We start from the raw sequence: 20,882 nt of genomic DNA, 5'->3' as shown, positions 1-20,882 counted from the left end.
CTATATATGTGTCAGGCATTATTCTAAGTACTAGGGATATAGTGACGAAAAGGAAAGTTCTTGCCCTCGTGATTAATGTATTCTGGTGGAGGAGACAAACAGTAATCAAACTAGCCAACTAACTACTACCTACTCTGCATGGCGAGAGAGAGTGATTAGGTAGTATTTGAGACACAGTGGTTGAGTCACTTGTTCTCTTAAGCAGACCCCTGAGGTAAGCAAAGGACTAAGCCATTTGGGTATCTCAGGGAAGTGAGTTTCAAAACAGAGCAAATATGTCACTTGAATAAGTGCTTAAGGATTAATTAGTTAATTTTTTTGTAAGTGTAAAGACAATAAAAAGACCTTGCAGAAATTTTTGTTTTTAACTTATTACCCTATTAACCTAAAGCAATACAGAAAACTTTTCCTACCAAGGTTTTTCTACATTTATTCATATATGTGTGCACACGTAAGTTATTGTGTGCCAAAAATTCTTTTTTTATACTTAAGCATTTCTCCATGTTGTTTCATCATAATTTCATAATAGTTTTATAATAATTTTAACATTATCAGTTATTCCATTAGGGATTTATGTAAATAAACAAAAAATAAAATGCTATATGCCTAAAGATTTTCACTGAAGCATTATTATAGTTCCAAACATTGGAAACAACTAAATGTATTAACAATAGTATCATATTTAGATTACTTCTGGTGTTTAGTAGTACTATAGTAAATATCATTAAACATAATGTTTTCTTCCTTTGAATTATCTGTATTAATTAATTCCTAGGACTTAGATGTCTACATCTTTTTTAAAAAAAACCTTGATATAGATTATCAAGTGACTCTCCAAAAGAATAATATGGTTAATATTGTTACCAGGAATATATGAATATATGGATCATTCCATATATCTTCTAGTATTGAGTATATTTATTTAACACGTTTTTACTACTTAGCTAAAATTAGGAATTCAACTACTAATTAGCAAAAATTACAACTTCATTGTTTTCTTTTGAGTTTCCTGACTTACTCATGATGTCCAACATATTATTATTAAAAGTATTTATTTTGCGGCTATTTGTTGATTTGTGAGGTGCACTTGTTTTAAGAGGTTTTAAAAAACAATCACCATGAGTTTCTCATTCTCACTGTAGCTCCATTACCTGGACATGGGATCAGTAAGCCTCAAGCCAAGAATTTTCTTTTTTTTTTTTTTTGAGACGGAGTCTCGCTCTGTCGCCCAGGCTGGAGTGCAGTGGCGAGATCTAATATATGTCTTAACAGTGAAAATTTCATGTATTAAAGAGAAAGTTCTTATACCTCAGCAAATTGCTTTTTAAATGTTTTTATTATAGTACAGTCTAAACATAAATGTGCTTCCTTACCTAGCTTCAATAAGTATAAGTGTTTTGCCAAATGGATTCCTCTATTAACCTTCACCCATCCATCCACATTTTTTCTTGCTGGAATATTAAGAAGCAAGTTTAGAAGTCATGTAATCTCATCATTAAATACTTCGGCATGCATCACTTTTAGCTGAGAAGGTCTTTTTAAAAACTACCTTTAAACCAAATACCGCATGTTCTCACTCATAGGTGGGAATTGAACAATGAGAACACATGGACACAGGAAGGGGAACATCACACACTGGGGACTGTTGTGGGGTGGGGGAGGGGGGAGGGATAGCATTAGGAGATATACCTAATGCTAAATGACGAGTTAATGGGTGCAGCACACCAACATGGCACATGTATACATATGTAACAAACCTGCACGTTGTGCACATGTACCCTAAAACTTAAAGTATAATAATAAAAAAAAACTACCTTTATGCTTAACAAATTAAGAATTCCTTATTATCATTTACAATTCCTATTCAAATTTCTAAGAAAATGTCACAGGCTTGGTTTGCTTGAATTGGGATCTCAGCAAGGTCAATGCATTGCATTTGGCTGTTTTGTCTCTCAAATTAAAAAAATTCTATTATTAGTCCTCTCTTTGCTGCTTTTTTATACCATTGATTTGTTAATGAATCCAGAACCTATATCCCATAAAATATCCCATATTCTCTATTTGACTGGCTGCTTTCTCATGATACTGTTTAACTTACTTGCCTTACTCCTGCCCCCATCTCCTATATTTTCCTTAAACTATTAATTTAGACCTAGAGATGACTAGGTTTAGGTTCAGTTTTCGGGGGTCTGGATGACAAGAATAGGTTTCAGGTGGTGGGTGCAGTATACTTCTTGTTAAATCACATCAAGAAGTGTATAATGACTGGCTGACCACTTTTATTGATACTAACATTGACCACTAAATTTAAGCAGTGTCATCCTGATCCCTCTATTTTAAAGTTCCCCATTGATGACTATTACCTAAATCCAATGGAATAGGTAGTAAAATGCTGAATTTTCTATTATTCCTTCTGTATTTATTAGCTGAGTTCTACAAAAACTTTCTATCATCAGTTACTGGGTTATCTTGGAATATATCTCATACAGGAAAGGTGAGATAAGTGTTTGACACTTTCTATTAATAAGAGTAATTATAAGGGTAATGAATGGGTTCATTAACAATATCCAGTGGAGACTAATAAATTTTTATTTTTAAAAAAACATTATGAACTCACGGAGTTATATATACTTGGTATAATTTGATCTATTGAATTAGTTATTTTTTAATGCTCAAATTTTTTTATCTGAGGTCAGAAGTAGCCCCTTCAATTTAGTTACTGTATCTTTCTGATATGATCCCAGTAATCTTCCTATTTCCTTGGCACAACAAGATATATCAGGCCTATCTTGTCAACTCTGCCACATACTTGGAATCATCCATTTCTCCAAAAGGACTGCTTCATTGAGGATATTTAAAAATTAGGAGTGTTCATTATTTCTGGGATGTCATTTCTTCTAGGTTTTTCAGTGGACAGAGATTCAGATCTACTTTTTAAGGTTTTTAAATTTTATAGAGACAGGGTCTCATGCTATTTCCCAGGCTAGAGTGCAGAGGTGCTATCATAGCTTGCTACAGCCTTGAACTCCTGGACTCAAGCAATTCTCCCACATCAGCCTTCTGAGTAGCTGGGACTACAGATGTGTACCAACAGGTCTGGCTAATTTTTAAAAATTTTTTGTAGAGAGTGGGTCTCACTACATTGCCCAGGGCTTGTCTCGAACTCCAGGCTTCAACCAGTCCTCCCGCCTCAGCCTCTCAAAGTTCTGCTTTTACAGGCAGGAGCCACTGCGCCCAGATAGAATCTGTTGTTGTTTTTTTTTTTAAAGAAAAGTAAGTCATGAGTTCATACTAATATATCTGATATAGTGTAATGATAATAGTTTTTTGTTTGATTTGTTTGATTACTTGTGTCTTTTTAATGCTGGAAATCTTGCTTTCCAAAGGCATTAATATAATTATTTGCTTTATTATGCAACCTACCTGTAATAATTTCAAAAAATACATAAATATTATAAATGAACCAATTATTTTTATTGTGTATATAGTATTATTTTATTGTATATTTTTAAGGTACACAACATGATATTTTGATATACACAGTGAAATATTTACTACAGTTAGGCAAATTAACATATCCATCCTCAGTCATAGTAACCCTTTTCATGTGTATATGGTAAGAGCATCAGAATTTACTCTCAGCAAATTTCCAGTATATATAAAAACAGTTTAAGATTTCTTTGTAGCTTGTTTTGTCTTTAGATTGCATCATTAGGACTGTACACTCTGAACACTATCATTTAAAGTTACTTAAATGAACTATTTCATTTTTTTTATTATTATTATTATACTTTAAGTTCTGGTGTACATGTGCAGAATGTGCAGGTTTGTTACATAGGTATACACGTGCCATGGTGGTTTGCTGCACCCAACAACCCATCATCTACATTAGGTATTTCTCCTAATGCTATCCCTCCCCTAGTCCCCTGCCTCCATCAGGCCCCAGTGTGTGATGTTCCCCTCCCTGTGTCCATGTGTTCTCATTCTTCAACTCCCACTTGTGAGTGAGAACATGTGGTGCTTGGTTTTCTGTTCCTGTGTTAGTTTGCTGAGAATGATGGTTTCCAGCTTCATCCATGTCCCTGCAAAGGACATGAAGTCATTCTTTTTTATGGCTATATAGTATTCCATGGTGTATATGTGCCACATTTTCTTTATCCAGACTATCATTGATGGGCATTTGGGTTGGTTCCAAGTCTTTGCTTTTGTGAATAGTACCACAATAAGCATACGTGTGCATGTGTCTTTATGGTAGAATGATTTATAATGTTTTGGGTATATACCCAGTAATGGGATTGCTGGGTCAAATGGTATTTCTGGTTCTAGATCCTTCAGGAATCACCACATAGTCTTCCACAATGGTTGAACTAATTTATACTCCCACCAACAGTGTAAAAACATTCCTATTTCTCCATATCCTCTCCAGCATCTGTTGTTTCCTGACTTTTTAATGATCACCATTCTAACTGGTGTGAGATGGTATCTCATTGTGGTTTTGATTTGCATTTCTGTAATGACCAGTGATGATGAGCTTTTTTTTTCATATGTTTGTTGGCTACATAAATGTCTTCTTTTGAGAATTGTGTGTTCATATCATTCAGTCACTTTTTGATGGGGTTGTTTTTTTTTCTTGTGAATTTGTTTAAGTTCTTTGTAGATTCTGGGTATTAGCCCTTTGTGAGATGGATAGATTGCAAAAATTTTCTCCAATTTTGTAGATTGCCTATTCACTCTGATGATAGTTTCTTTTGCTGTGCAGAAGCTCCTTAATTTAATTAGATCCCATTTGTCTATTTTGGCTTTTGTAGCCATTGCTTTTGGTGTTTTAGTCATGCAGTCTTTGTCTATGCCTATGTTCCGAATGGTATTGCCTAGGTTTTCTTCTAGGAATTTTATGGTTTTAGGTCTTACATTTAAATCTTTAATCCATGTTGAGTTAATTTTTGTATAAGGTGTAAGGAAGGGGTCCAGTTTCAGTTTTCTGCATATGGCTAGCCAGTTTTCCCAACACCATTTATTAAATAGGGAGTCCTTTCCCTGTTGCTTGTTTTTGCCAAGTTTGTCAAAGATCAGATGGTTGTAGATGTGTGGTGTTATTTCTGAGGCCTTTGTTCTGTCCATTGATATATACATCTGTTTTGGTTCCAGTGCCATGCTGTTTTTGTTACTGTAGCCTTGTAGTATAGTTTGAAGTCAGGTAGCATGATGCCTCCAGCTTTGTTCTTTTTGCTTAGGATTGTCTTGGCTATGCGGGCTCTTTTTTGGTTCCATATGAAATTTAAAGTAGTTTTTTCTAATTCTGCAAAGAAAGTCAATGGTAGCTTGATGGGGATAGCATTGAATGTATAAATTACTTTGGGCAGTATGGCCATTTTCATGATATTGATTCTTCCTATCCAGAAGCATGGAATATTTTTCTATTTGATTGTGTCCTGTGTTATTTCCTTGAACAGTGGTTTGTAGTTCTCCTTGAAGAGGTCCCTCACATCCCTTGTAAGTTGTATTCCAGGGTATTTAATTCTCTATAGCAATTGTTAATGAGTTTCACTCATGATTTTGCTGTCTATTATTGGCGTATAGGAATGCTTGTGATTTTTGCACATTGATTTTGTATCCTGAGACTTTGCTGAAGTTGCTTATCAGCTTTAGGAGATTTTGGGCTGAGATGATGGGGTTTTCTAAATATACAATCATGTCATCTGCAAACAGAGACAATTTGACTTCCTCTTTTCCCATGTGAGTACCCTTTATTTCTTTCTCTTGCCTGATTGCCCTGGCCAGAACTTCCAACACTATGTTGAATATGAGTGGTGAGAGATGGCATCCTTGTCTTGTGCCAATTTTCAAAGGGAATGCTTCCAGTTCTTGCCCATTCAGTATGATATTGGCTGTGGGTTTGTCATAAATAGCTCTTATGATTTTGAGTTACGTTCCATCAATACCTAGTTTATTGAGAGATTTTATCATGAAGGAGTGTTAAATTTTATCGAAGGCCTTTTCTGCGTCTATTGAGATAATCGTGGTTTTTGTCATCGTTTTTGTTTATGAGATGGATTATGTTTATTGATTTGTATATGTTGAACCAGCCTTGCATCCCAGGTATGAAGCCGATTTGATCATGATGGATAAGCTTTTTGATGTGCTGCTGGATTCAGTTTGCCAATATTTTATCGAGGATTTTCACATTGATGTTCATCACAGATATTGGCCTGAAGTTTTCTTTTTTTGTTGTGTCTCTGCCATGTTTTGGTATTAGGATGATGCTGGCCTCATAAAATGAGTTAGGGAGGATTTCCCCTTTTTCTATTGTTTGGAATAGTTTCAAATGGTATCAGCTCCTTTTTGTACCTCTGATAGAATTCTGCTGTGAATCCACCTGGTCCTGCACTTTTTTTGGTTGGTAGGCTATTAATTACTGCCTCAATTTCAGAACTTGTTATTGGTCTATCCAGGGATCCGACTTCTTCCTGGTTTAGACTTGGGAGAGTGTATGTGCCCAGGAATTTATCCATTTCTTCTAGATTTTCTAGTTTATTTGCACAGAGGTGTTTACAGTATTCTCTGATGGTAGTTTGTATTTCTGTGGGATCAGTAGTGATAACCCCTTTATAATTTTTTTGTGTCTATTTGATTCTCCTCTCTTTTTTTCTTTATTGGTCTGGCTAGTGGTCTATTTTGTTGATCATTTCAAAAAACCAGCTCCAGGATTCATTGATTGTTTGAAGGGTTTTTCTTCTATCTATCTCCTTCAGTTCTGCTCTGATCTTAGTTATTTCTTGTCTCCTGCTAGCTTTTGAATTTGTTTGCTCTTGTTTCTCTAGTTCTTTTAATGTGATTTTAGGGTGTCGATTTTAGATCTTTCCTGCTTTCTCTTGTGGGCATTTAGTGCTATAAATTTCCCTCTACACACTGCTTTCAATGTGTCCCAGAGATTCTGGTACTTTGTGTCTTTATTTTCGTTGGTTTCAAATAACTTCTTTATTTCTGCCTTAATTTTCTTATTTACCCAGTAGTCATTCAGGAGCAGGTTTTCAGTTTCCATGTAGTTGTGCAGTTTTGAGTGACTTTCTTAATCCTGAGTTCTAATTTGATTGCACTGTGGTCTGAGAGACTGTTTGTTATGATTTCTGTTCTTTTGCATTTGCTGAGGAGTGTTTTACTTATAATTACATAGTCAATTTTAGAATAAATGTGATGTGGTGCTGACAAGAATGTATATTCTGTTGTTTTCGGGTGGAGAGTTGTATAGATGTCTATTAGGTCTGCTTGGCCAAGAGCTGAGTTCAAGTCCTGAATATCCTTGTTAATTTTCTGTCTCATTGATCTGTCTAATATTGACAGTGGGGTTAAAGTCTCCCACTATTATTGTGTGGAAGTCTAAGAGTCTTTGTAGGTCTCTAAGAACTTGCTTTATGAATCTAGGTGTTCCTGTATTGGGTGCATATATAATTAGGATAGTCAGTTCTTCTTGTTGAATTAATCCCTTTACCATTATGTAATGCCCATCTTTGTCTCTTTTGATCTTTGTTGGTTTAAAGTCTTTTTTATCAGAGACTAGGATTGCAACCCCTGCTTTTTTTTTCTTTCCATTTACTTGGTAAATATTCCTTCATCCCTTTATTTTGAGCCTATGTGTGTCTTTGCACGTGAGATGGGTCTCCTGAATACAGCACACCAATGAGTCTTGCCTCTTTATCCAATTTGCCAGTCTGTGTCTCTTAATTGGGGCATTTAGTACATTTATATTTAAGGTTAATCTTGTTATGTGTGAATTTGATCTGGTGATTATGATTCTAGCTGGTTATTTTGCCCGTTAGTTGATACAGTTTCTTCATAGCATCTATGGTCTTTACAATTTGGTATGTTTTTGCAGTGGCTGGTACCAGTTATTTTTTTCTGTGTTTAGTGCTTCCTTCAGGAGCTCTTGTAAGGCAGGCCTGGTGGTGATAAAGTCTCTCAGCATTTGCTTGTCTGTAAATAATTTTACTTCTCTTTTGTTTATGAAGCTTAGTTTGGCTGGATATGAAATTCTGGGTTGAAAATTCTTTTAAGAATGTTGAATATTGGCCCCCACTCTCTTCTGGCTTGTAGGGTTTCTGCCAAGAGATCCGCTGTTAGTCTGATGGGCTTCCCTTTGTGGGTTACCCAACCTTTCTCTTTGGCTGCACTTAACATTTTTTCCTTCATTTTATGTCCGAAATTGGTGGGTTCTTGGTCTCACTGACTTCAAGAATGAAGCTGCGGACCCTCACGGTGAGTGTTACAGTTCTTAAGGATGGTGCGTCTGGAGTTTGTTCCTTCTGATGTTCAGACATGTTCGGAGTTTCTTCCTTCTGGTGGGTTTGTGGTCTCACTGGCTTCAGAAGTGAAGCTGCAGACCTCCGCGGTGAGTGTTACACCTCTTAAGGCGGTGCATCTGGAGTTGCTCGTTCCTCCCATCTGGAGTTGTTCATTCCTCCCAGTGGATTAGTGGTCTCGCTGGCCTCAGGAGTGAAGCTGCAGACCTTTGCGGTGAGTGTTACAGCTCATAAAGACAGTGCGGACCCAAAGAGTGAGCAGCACCAAGACTTATTGCAGAGTGAAAGAACAAAACTTCTACAGCGTGGAAGGGGACCCAAGTAGGTTGCCGCTGCTGGCTCGGGCAGCCTGCTTTTATGCCCTTATCTGGCCCCACCCACATCCTGCTAATGGGTGCATTTTACAGAGAGCTGATTAGTCCATTTTACAGAGAGCTGATTGGTCTGTTTTGACAGGGTGCTGATTGGTGCATTTACAATCCCTGAGCTAGACACAGTGCTGATTGGTGGATTTACAATCCTCTAGCTAGACACAAAAGTTCTCCAAGTCCCCACTAGATTAGCTAGACACAGAGCACTGATTGGTGCATTTACAAACCTTTAGCTAGACACAGAGTGCTGATTGGTGCATTTACAATCCCTGAGCTAGACACAGAGTGCTGATTGGCACATTTACAATCCTCTAGCTAGACATAAAAGTTCTGCAAGTCCCCACCCAACTCAGGAGCCCAGCTGGCTTCACCTAGTGGATCCCGTGCCAGGGCTGCGGGCAGAGCTGCCCGCCAGTCTCGTGCTGTGTGCCCACGCTCCTCAGCCCTTGGGCGGTCAATGGGACTGGGCGCCACAGAGCAGGGGGCGGCATCTGTCGGGGAGGCTTGGGCCGTACGGGAGCCCACCGCGGGGGGGCTCGGGCATGGCGGGCTGCAGATCCCAAGCCCTGCGCCACAGGGAGGCAGCTGAGGCCCGGTGAGAATTCGAGCATGGCATGGGTGGGCCGGCAGTGCTGGGGGACCCAGCGCACCCTCCGCAGCTGCTGGCCTGGGTACTAATCTCCTCACTGCCTGGGGCCGGCGGTGCTGGCCGGCCACTCTGAGTGCGGGACCTGCTGAGCCCGTGCTACCTAGAACTCGCGCTGTACCATGAGCACTGCATGCAGCCCCAGTTCCTGCCCGTGCCTCTCCCTCCACACCTCCCCGCAGGCAGAGGGAGCTGGCTCCAGCCTCAGCCAGCCCAGAGTGGGGCTCCCACAGTGCAGCGGCAGGCTGGAGGGCTCCTCAAGCACGGCCAGAGTGGACGCTGAGGCCAAGGATGTGCCGAGAGCAAGCAAGGGCTGCTAGCACATTGTCACCTCTCAATTTCAACCTTGGTGAATCTGATGATTATGTGTCTTGGGGTTGCTCTTCTTGAGGAGTATCTTTGTGGTGTTCTCTGTATTTCCTGAATTTGAATGTTGGCCTGTCTTGCTAGGTTGAGGAAGTTCTCATGGATAATATCCTGAAGAGTGTTTTAAAACTTGGTTCCATTCTCCCCATAACTTTCAGGTACACCAGTCAAACGTAGATTTGTTATTTTCACTTAGTCCCATATTTCTTGGAGACTTTATTCATTCCTTTTCATTCTTTTTTCTCTAATCTTTTCCTCTTGCTTTATTTCATTAAGTTGACCTTCAGTCTCTTATATCCTTTCTTCTGCTTGATCGATTCAGCTATTAATACTTGTGTATGCTTCACAAAGTTCTCGTGCTGTGTTTTTCAGCTCCATCAGGTCTTCTCTAAACTGGTTATTCTAGTTGGCAATTTGTCTAACCTTTTTTCAAGGTTCTTAGCTTCCTTGCATTGGGTTAGAACATGCTCGTTTATAAAGCTTGGAGGAGTTTGTTATTACCCACCTTCTGAAGCCTACTTCTGTCAGTTCATCAAACTCATTCTTTGTCCAGTTTTGTTCCCTTGCTGGTGAGGAGTTGTGATCCTTTGGAGAAGAGGCGTTCTGGTTTTTGGAATTTTCAGCCTTTTTGCGTTGGTTTCTCCCCATCTTCTTGGATGTTTCTACGTTTGGTCTTTGAAGTTGGTGACCTTCAGATGGAGTGTCTGAGTGGATGTCTTTCTTGTTGATTTGGTGCCATTCCTTCCTGTTTGTTAGTTTTCCTTCTAACAGTCAGGCTTCTCTGCTACAGGTCCACTGGAGGTCGACTCTAGACCCTGTTTGCCTGGATATTAGCAGCAGAGGCTGCAGAACAGCAAAGATTGCTGCCTGTTCCTTCCTTTGGAAGCTTCATCCCAGCAGGGCACCCACCAGATGCCAGCTAGAGCTCTCCTGTATGAGGTGTCAGTTAGCCCCTACTGGGAGGTATCTCCCAATCAGGAGACACAGGGGCCACGGACCACTCAAGGAAGCAGTGTGACCCTTAGCAGAGCTCGAACCCTGTGCTGGGAGATCTGCTGCTCTCTTCAGAGCTGTCAGGCAGGGATGTTTAAGTCTACTGAAGCTGTGCCCACAGCCACCCCTTCCCCTGGGTGCTCTGTCCCAGGGAGATGGGGGTTTTATCTATAAACCCCTGACTGGGGCTGCTAGCTTTTTTTTTTTCAGAGATGCCCTGCCCAGAAAAGAGGAATCTAGAGAGGCACTTTAGCCACAGCAGCCTTGCTGAGCTGCGGTTGGCTCCACCCAGTTTGATCTTCTGAGTGGCTTTGTTTACACTGTGAGGGTAAAACCACCTGCTCAAGCCTCAGCAATGGTGGACACTTCTCCCCCCACCAAATTCTAGCATCCCAGGTCGAGCTCAGACTGCTGTGCTGGCAGTGAGAATTTCAAGCCAGTGGATCTTACCTTGCTGGGCTCCATGGGGGTGGGACCTTCCAAGCCAGACCACTTGGCTCCCTGGCTTACACCCCCTTTCCAGGGAAGTGAACAGTTCTGTCTTGCTGGCATTCCAGGCGCCTCTGGGGTATGAAAAACAAAAAACAAAAAAAACTCCTGCAGCTAGCTCAGTGTCTGCACATACAGCCGCCCAGTTTTGTGCTTGAAACCCAGGGCCCTGGTGGCGTAGGCACAAGAGGGAATCTCCTTGTCTGCGGTTTGTGAAGACCATGGGAAAAGCACAGTATCTGGGCTAGAGTGCACTGTTCCTCACGGTACAGTTTCTAATGGCTTCCCTTTGTTAGGAGAGGAAGTTCCCTGACCCCTTGTACTTCCTGGGTGAGGTGACACCCCACCCTTCTTTGGCTCACCCTCAATGGGCTGCACCCACTGTCCGATCAGTCTCAATGAGATGAAGTGGTTACCTCAGTTGGAAATGCAGAAATCACCTGCCTTCTGGGTCGATCTCGCTGGGAACTGCAGACCTGAGCTGTTCCTATTCGGTCATCCTGCCAGCAATCTCCAAATTATTTATTTTATTGCTCATGTCATCAGTTTGATATACAGTTAATTTTCTTCAATTTGATTCAATTTTTTAGGGATTCATATTTTTCCATTTTAATTTTTTTACTTTTTTTTCTTTTTTTTTTGAGACAGTCTCACTATCTCCCAGGCTGGAGTGCAGTGGCGCGATCTTGGCTCACTGCAAGCTCTGCCTCCTGGGTTCACGCCATTCTCCTGCCTCAGCCTCCCAAGTAGCTGGGACTACAGGCACCTGCCACCACGCCCGGCTAATTTTTTGTATTTTTAGTAGAGACGGGATTTCACCATGTTAGCCAGGATGGTCTCGATCTCCTGACCTCGTGATCCACCCACCTTGGCCTCCCAAAGTGCTGGGATTACAGGTGCAAGCCACTACGCCCGGACAATTTTTTCACTTTTTAATTATGTACAACAATAATTGAAACCATACATATACTTAGGAGCTCCTTGTATTAGCTATGTTTTTCTGGAATATAATTAGCAAATATTTTCTTCAGACTGTTCTTTGTTTATGGTGATTTTTTGACATGTGTAAGTCATTCAGATATATTTTTATGTAGCTAAATTTATTAATACTTAACTTGCTTTTGGAATTTGGGCTCTATTTATAACAGTTTTTCTATTTCCACATTAAAGAGGAATACATCATTAATGACAAGATATGAAATTCAAATGCACACATTAAAAAAACCCTAAGTATCATTAGCCTTTCGGGAAACACAAATCAAAACTACCATGAGATAACATTGTATAGATAGATAACATCCATTTGATTGATTAAAAAGGAAATATATGGATATATCAAGTGATGTAAAGACTGAGGAATAACTGGGATTTTCATACACTGCTGGTAAACAATAAAAATAATATACCCATACAAAAAATAAAAAAAGAGGAATACATCTATTTTTAATTCAAATATATGGTATGAGTCATTGTGTTTAGATCTTGCATCCATTTGGAAATTATTATTTAGTAGTATTTTATTTTAAAATATCAGACACTTTTTTTCTTCCCAGATGCTGTTTTAGATATTAGAGATATAATGGTGACAAGATCAACAATATCTAGTTTCTCTCAGAGCTAATGTTCCTGTAAGGAGAGACAGACCACAAAGATGATTTTAGATAAAGGTAAATGCCATAAAGACAATGAAAGAAGATGATGTGACAAGGAGGGACTGAAGAGATGCCTCTCTGATAAGATGATATTTGAGTGATTCTTGCATCACATGAAGAGGGCAACTATATCAGGCTCTGGGACAGAACTATCCAAGCTGAGGGAATACTTAGTACAAAGGCACTAAGGAGCAATAGCCCCTAACACTTATTAAATGTTTACTATGAACCAGACACAATGCCAAAACACTTCATCTGCATTATCTCATTTATTTCTTACAACTACCCTTTGAATTAGGTAACGATAATCATCCTATTTTGAATATGAGGACACTGAGATTGAAAGGGCCTCCTCTCAGTCTCCAGTGTAGCTTTCAGGGCTCAACCTGCAACAGTGAATTCCTGATTTTATCTCTCCAGGCTTTCATGAGAAGGACAAGAAGCCATATTGCCGAAAGGATTTCTTAGCCATGTTCTCACCCAAGTGTGGTGGCTGCAATCGCCCAGTGTTGGAAAACTACCTTTCAGCCATGGACACTGTCTGGCACCCAGAGTGCTTTGTTTGTGGGGTCTGTATAATCACTTTTCTTTTGGACTTAGGGAAAATCAAGGGTTCTCCTCTCTGAGAGGAAGAGCTGCAGTTAGTGAAAGGGTTCACAGTCCTGAATGAGGAATGGATGTGGGCATCCTAAAGGAGAAATGAGATACAGATCCATTTGCTTGTCTGTTTTGCAAGCAGGCAATCTAGTCTCCGTTTGTCAAGAACCTGAGGGAAATTCCTGTAGCTGGCAGGTAACTGGCAGGAATTTCAAGGCTGAAAATTTTACTTTGCTGACATTTTACCTCTTAACATTTGCGTTCCTTTTCTCTCTCTTCTCTCTACCCCTAGGACTGCTTCACCAGTTTTTCTACTGGCTCCTTCTTTGAACTGGATGGACGTCCATTCTGTGAGCTCCATTACCATCACCGCCGGGGAACGCTCTGCCATGGATGTGGGCAGCCCATCACTGGCCGTTGTATCAGTGCCATGGGGTACAAGTTCCATCCTGAGCACTTTGTGTGTGCTTTCTGCCTGACACAGTTGTCGAAGGGCATTTTCAGGGAGCAGAATGACAAGACCTATTGTCAACCTTGCTTCAATAAGCTCTTCCCACTGTAATGCCAACTGATCCACAGCCTCTTCAGATTCCTTATAAAATTTAAACCAAGAGAGGAGAGGAAAGGGTAAATTTGCTGTTACTGACCTTCTGCTTGATAGTCTTATAGAAAAAGGAAAGGTGATGAGCAAATAAAGGAACTTCTAGACTTTACCTGACTAGGCTGATAATCTTATTTTTTAGGCTTCTATACAGTTAATTCTATAAATTCTCTTTCTCCCTCTCTTCTCCAATCAAGTACTTGGAGTTAGATCTAGGTCCTTCTATCTAGTCCCTCTACAGATGTATTTTCCACTTGCATAATTCATGCCAACACTGGTTTTCTTAGGTTTCTCCGTTTTCACCTCTAGTGATGGCCCTACTCATATCTTCTCTAATTTGGTCCTGATACTTGTTTCTTTTCAAGTTTTCCCATTTCCTTGTGGCTCACTGTCTTACAATCACTGCTGTGGAATCATGATACCACTCTTAGCTCTTTGCATCTTCCTTCAGTGTATTTTTGTTTTTCAAGAGGAAGTAGATTTTAACTGGACAACTTTGAGTACTGACATCATTGATAAATAAACTGGCTTGCAGTTTCAATAACTCATTGTCATATTTGTTTGGGAGATAAACTTTTTGCTTCCCGTGTTATATACTAGGCACTATGTACAATTAAGATTATGTCATACCTCTTGTTTCCTTCCATCCAATGCACACTTTAAAAATTTTAATCGGAAGAAATTAAAAGGAGGGCCTCCTTTTCACTAATTTTTCTTTTTAGTTTGGTCCCATAACCATTTTATTTTCTAGACTTCGATGATTGAATCATTTTTTAAAATGACAAAGCTTCTTAAAATTGTTTTTATTACTTTGTTTACAGAAGGAGAAACCCTGGCTCTCCATTAGATACCTTACAAATTCATTTCTTTTTCCTTTTTTTTTTTTTTCTGAAATGGAGTTGCACTGTTGTTGCCCAGGCCGGAGTGCAATGGCATGATCTCGGCTGACCACAACCTCCGCCTCCTGGGTTCAAGCAATGCTCCTGCCTCAGCCTCCTGAGTAGCTGGAATTACAGGCATGCGCCACCACGCCAGGCTAATTTTTCTATTTTTAGTAGAGACAGGGTTTCTCCACGTTGGTCAGGCTGGTCTCGAACTCTCGACCTCAGGTGATCCACACACCTCGACCTCCCAAAGTGTTGGGATTACAGGCGTGAGCCACTGCGCCTAGCCACAAATTCATTTCTAAAGTAAAAAATGAAACACAATTTCATATTTGCCTCCTGAAGACAAATGAGATGGCTGTTCTTAGAGCATCTGTGAAGAAAGATGCTATAAAAAAAGCTCAAATGATTATTATCTAGAATTAGGAAAGCCAAGCCTCAAAGAAAAATTCCTCTTAATCATTTGTTCATCTCAAAATATTGTAAGTAAATATGTAGAAAAGCTTGTCAGGTTATCAGAGAATCTGACTTTCTTATGTCCTGTCAGTTTACTGTCCTACAGTTTACTTTTTATAAAAGTAAGCTTCACAAGGACTCATCTTTCTGCAAAAGGGATATTGAGAAGATCAGTATAATATCTTTCTTCCCGTGGTCTTAAAAATAATTGTGTGATTATTTGTTATAACAAAAACCAGACTTTTAGAATCCTTGATTCTGAGATAAGTTACTGGCGAAAACTCCTTCACTGGAGGTATTTTTAAAAATAGGACAAAATTTGGTGTCTTTAGATTGATAGAGGAATAGTACTACTTGGGACAGCTGAAATGGATTAAATGTTTCTTGCCAAACTTTATTATATCTATGTCCTTTGTTGGAATGGATAATAAGGGGGTTTTAAGAGTTACAAGGAATTGGCAACAGTTAATTCTATAAAATAGGAACTCCAAATTCATGTAAGATATGTGGGAGGCCACACAGATACGGAACCATCTGGCCTCTATCCTGTTTGGCTGTCTGAGAGCGCCAGACTATGCAGAACACACATTCAACTTTTAAACATCCTCTTTGCAATGTCTTCACTCAACGATGTCGCACGCAGGTGTTAATATGGCAATGTTCTTGGTTGCCTTGGCAATTTGACAAAGTAAACTTGGAGTTTTAGCCCTTAAAAAGAAATGTACAGGTGCTAAAACTTTTTAAAAAAGGATTAGCTATTTTGAGATTCAATAGAATTTAACTATTTTTAAATGTCAAAGAAAATCCGGAGTTCACTAAGATGCAATTAAGAAGTGAAAACACTTTCTTCCCACATTGAACGGAAGTAGTTTTATTTGCTCGAAAAGAGATACTGACTTCAGGACCACTGTTTTAGCAATAAGGAAACTACTCACAAGTAAAAAGTTCTGCTTTTTAAAAACCCTGGAAATGCCATTACTAAAATTGATCACGTACCTACTTACTTTTGGTTTTTAGTAACTTCTAGGGTGTTTAAAAAATAAAACCCACCCTCACAGGACAGGGGTTTTCCACCAGTGAATATAAATGTATAGAAAGGAATATGCTCTAGAGTTGGCACTGTATTCTCAAAGGGGAGTCCCTCAATTAGTTTGGTCAGTTTTTCTTTGAAGTAAATTTAGTCTCTTCCAAGGTAATACTTTGATAAAGACAACAATTATTTTTCCATCCAAGTTCTATCACACACTCTTCTTGGAGCTGTAGGATGGCTGCCAGCGCGTGCTTCGTTTTTCATAACCAGTAGGGGGAGAAAGAGTGCTTTTATCGAGCATGTGCAAGCAAAAGTTCTGGGATTCATCCTCACTGGTCTAGCCTAGGTCACATTCCAGTAATTTTTGCGGGGGAATGGATTCGGCAGCTTGGCTTAAACCAAACTGAATTATTTCCAAAGTTACAAGCAGGACTAAGTTTTCCGAAAGCGCAAGGGCTTTGTGGAGGAGATGTGAATACTTTAAAAGCTGGATATTGGTAAGAAGCGGGAAGGGGACAATGAATCTTGAATTCGTATGTGCAAAAGTGAAAATATTGGAGTTTCCGAGTTTCAAGGTAATGTAGAAGGTAAGCAAGCAGGCATTGTCAGTATCCTGAGGGACCATGTCCAAGAACTTTACAGAACCCAAAGGCAGAGGAGAGAGCCAGGAACGCTGGTGTCCTGAGGAACGTGCGGCAGAGGCACTACTCTTCCTGGGCCCCTAGGGGCGCACCACTGAGAAGCATCAAAAGCAGCTTCAGTTTGGCAGTCTGGAAAACGAGATCTTCCAGCTGAAATCAAGGTGAGAAAGGGTAGCAGCTTCCTTTAGAGGCGAGTGTCTTAGGCATAAGCAGGTCCTCAATAAGGCAGTGGTGGCAGCCACTGAAATATGACACTGAAAAAGAGACTGCCTGTCCCCAAAATATTGTGGAGGTTGTATTACTAGGTACAATCAGTGCAGCACGTTAAGTGCTGGGAACACAGAGCTCAGTGGGGAAATGGAAATCTCCTGGGATCCACAGGATAAAAAAGAAAGAAATCTCAGGTAAAAGCTGGTGCTTGGGTTGTACTTGTTGCAAATTTATAACTTTGCCAGAAGGCAGTGGTGTCTCAAATTTATAAGAAAGGAGACAGTTTATGTAGGACATTCCCCTACCCTAGATATAGTCAGCGTATACTGCCTAAATTGATTTTCCGTGGGGAGAAGTCTCCTAACTGTGTTTAGGTTCATAGATCATGGATTCTGGACAATTGCATAGACTTCCTGGCATCCTGTTGAGAGCCATCCATCTTCCCTTCCTGTTTTGGATACCATTAAATCACAACAAATACTGTATTATGGGAATAACATTTTTCCTGGGATAAGTACCTCACTTCTAGTGAGAGATATCTCAGATCACAGGTGTTACTGGAAAAACTCCTAAAGCTGAAAATGAACAGACCAAGAAATCAAAGAAGGCTTTAATTTCTCTAAACTTTAACTTAGAGAATTTGATTTTGGATTTTAATGTTTTTGGACTTTGATATGCTATGTTGAATAATATTATTGGATATAATTGAGGATGGGACGTGAAATGAAAGGGGAGTGAATTTCTGAGCTGTTTTTCCCCACAGTCTAGTTTCTCCACAAAGAACTGCATCTGCCATTCTTGGTCCACGTGTTTAGGCAAGGCTGACTTTAACCTCAGCCTCAGAAATAGGTACAGTCCCAGGTCTGACCAATAAAAGTACTTTGTTCTTCTGAAGGAAGGTGATTGGATCAGGGATAGGCATGTGACCCCAGCAAAGACAATGACCTTTACTAGATTTATTCAGAAAGAACATTCCCATTCGTTGGAATTCTAGTTGTGCAGATAATAAAAACCTATTGCTGCTGATAAATATTTTTATTATCATTTAGGGGGAGGCTGTCTGAGAAAGAGGCTAGCACAGTGGAACATAGAACCGAATAATGGAAAGGCTGTGTTTTCTTTTTTTGAGCCACTCAGTTCTACCATAGCAGCATCTTAACCATAGACTAGGAAATTATGTGAGCAAATAAATTCTCTTTTTTGTTTACATTGAACAAATAAACTCAGTGTTGGTACAGAACATATATTGTATATCGTCGTGAAAAACTAATACACAAAAATAGTGTTTGACCACTTCTTGATGCTTTTTACACCAGAGCACAGTGAAACTCTGTAGTTTAACGTTAAGTCATCCTGTGGATAGCTCTCATATTTAGAGAACAAGCTTTTTACTCCTGTCCAATTTTGCAGTATCTGTCACTATTACAAAGGGGAAGAAAAAGGTTGGGAGGGTGTTGTCATCCTCTAAGATTTAAAATTGTTTTGGAAATCATGGTATTCATGCTACTTTGTTTAATTATCATCCAGAGAGAACTATTACGTATTTGATATTACTGCAATATTCTTTATAGTGAAAACTAGTTTTAAAACATCCTGATACCCCACTAGCAAACAAAAAAGAAAGAAAAATTAGACGATTATAAGAGAAATAAATTTACATTTATCCTGTGTCTTAGCCTGCGCAGTTGCCATAACAAAATACCATAAATGAGGTGTCTTAAGCCACAGAAATTTATTTTCTCATAGGTCTGGAGATGAGAAGTCTCAGATTAAGGTCTGCAGGTTTGGATTCTGTTGAGGGCTCTTTTCTTGGCTTGCATATAGCTGCCTTCTTGCTTTGTCCTCACAGGGTGAAAAGAGGGAGAGAGAGAGAGACCACAAGAGATCTGGTGTCTCTTCTTGTAAGGAAACCGATCTTATCGGATCAGAGCCCAACCCTTATGATTTCATTTAATCTTAATTACTTCCTTACTTAAAATACAGCCACATTGGGGGTTAGGCCTTCAACATATTTTGGAATGACACATTCAGTCCATTACATCCTGAAAGGTGCTACTTAAAGAAAATTGGGTTTATATGAAGTTAAGGAGGAAAAAGAAGACATTTATAGTGATTCTGAGAGGGGACCTTAGGGACACTTTTCAGTGCTTTGGAGGTTGGAAGTGGTTATTTTCATTATGTTCAATAACACTTAGAAAATATGACTTTCTGTCTCTAGGTGCTCTTGCATTTTCAGACATGAGTTAGAAAATATTGGAGGCTCAAAAATAAAATGAAGAACTTGGAGATTTTCCTAAGATAATCTGAAAATTTTGAAAGGGAGGAAAAGTAGGACGGAAGAAAGTTACAGGATATATAAGAGAATTTGTGAGTTGGGCAAGGTGAAATATTCAGAGCTTTCAGTAAAGGAGGCAAGATGGGCCATATAACATACTCTCTGAGGAAAAGAAAGACAGAGTGGGGGGAATTGTCACTCAGTTCCCTTACACAAACTACCTGGTGAAGTTACTACTTACCCTAGATTGTCTCACAGTTTGGGGTTTTTCTAGAAGTGGACGCTGAGACTAGGACTTGTGTACAGTAGTCTATTTAGGAGGCAATCTCTGGATGTACAGGTAGGAGAGCCAAAAGTGAGACAGAAAAAGCATGGAGGGGGTGGGTGCGGTGGCTCACGCCTGTAATCCCAGCACTTAGGGAGGCCGAGGCGGGCAGATCACGAGGTCAGGAGATCGAGACCATCTTGACCAACACGGTGAAACCCCATCTCTACTAAAATACAAAAAATTAGCCAGGTGTGGTGGTGCGCGGCCTGTAGTCCCAGATACTCAGGAGGCTGAGGCAGAGGAATCGCTTGAACCCGGGAGGAAGAGGTTGCAGTGAGCCAAGAGGGCGCCGCTGCACTCCAGCCTGGGCATCAGACTGAGACTCCATCTTTAAAAAAACCCCAAAAAACAAACAAACAAAAAAGAAAAGGCAAGGAGGCCAAATCAGTGTGCATTAATGAGCAGGTTACTGTCTTGGGAAGTTGGAACTCAATACTCAGAGGACCTCTGGGATTCATTGTAGAGTACAAGGGGTGGTCCACCAACCCTTACACCCCACTCTGTCTTCCTTGTACTCAAGCTGCATGTACTCTGAGGCCAAAGAAAGCCCTTTTTCTAAATCACAGTCACTTTGAGTAGGAAGCAGCAGTGTGTACCTAGCAGTAAGTGCCAACAGATAGGGGTGGGGAACTGATGCCATTTGTTGGGTGAAGTTATCGAGGGGTGAGGTTAAAAGGAAGAAAATCATAGCAAAGGTCTTCACATTACCGGTAATCACAAGACTGAATTTGTGGTAAGCCATGCATTTGCAAAGTTTTATAATATTCCCAGCTCTATGAAGCTTAATGTATTTCATCTAACGTAGTATTAGTAGAGGGGATAATAGAAGGGAGAAAGTGGGCAAGGATTATTATTTCCATTTACCTGTGGAAGAAGCAGTTGATTACATGAATAGGTCAAGATGACTTGATTTAGAAACAGAACTAAAGTTTGTTAATTCCTTGTCTGGGATGCTTTCTTTTAGGCTGTATATCAACAATGTAAAGTGCCCATGAGGTGAATTTTCAAGGGACAAGCAAGGGCACTAGGGCATAAAAGTGATCTGC

At 39.9% G+C, this 20,882-nt stretch overlaps 1 protein-coding gene across 2 annotated transcripts in view; it reads left to right on the top strand.

Annotated features, from left to right (window-relative positions):
* Window positions 1-14,556, top strand: part of LPXN (leupaxin) — a 49,822-nt gene extending 35,266 nt beyond the window's left edge. The window contains exons 8-9 of one of the 2 annotated variants that reach the window (XM_003275340.4): window positions 13,235-13,383; window positions 13,704-14,556. In XM_003275340.4, coding sequence (XP_003275388.1) covers window positions 13,235-13,383; window positions 13,704-13,973 — 419 coding nt within the window. In that variant the 3' untranslated portion in view covers window positions 13,974-14,556. The remainder of the gene's footprint in view (window positions 1-13,234; window positions 13,384-13,703) is intronic. The other variant, XM_030810851.1, reaches the window with a different exon arrangement.
* The last annotated feature ends 6,326 nt before the right edge of the window (window positions 14,557-20,882 follow it).

Source organism: Nomascus leucogenys, chromosome 4 (assembly GCF_006542625.1).
Source record: "Nomascus leucogenys isolate Asia chromosome 4, Asia_NLE_v1, whole genome shotgun sequence".
Lineage (NCBI taxonomy): Eukaryota > Metazoa > Chordata > Mammalia > Primates > Hylobatidae > Nomascus > Nomascus leucogenys.
Note: the sequence above shows the minus strand (reverse complement) of the source record. Positions and strands in the feature narration are given on the sequence as shown.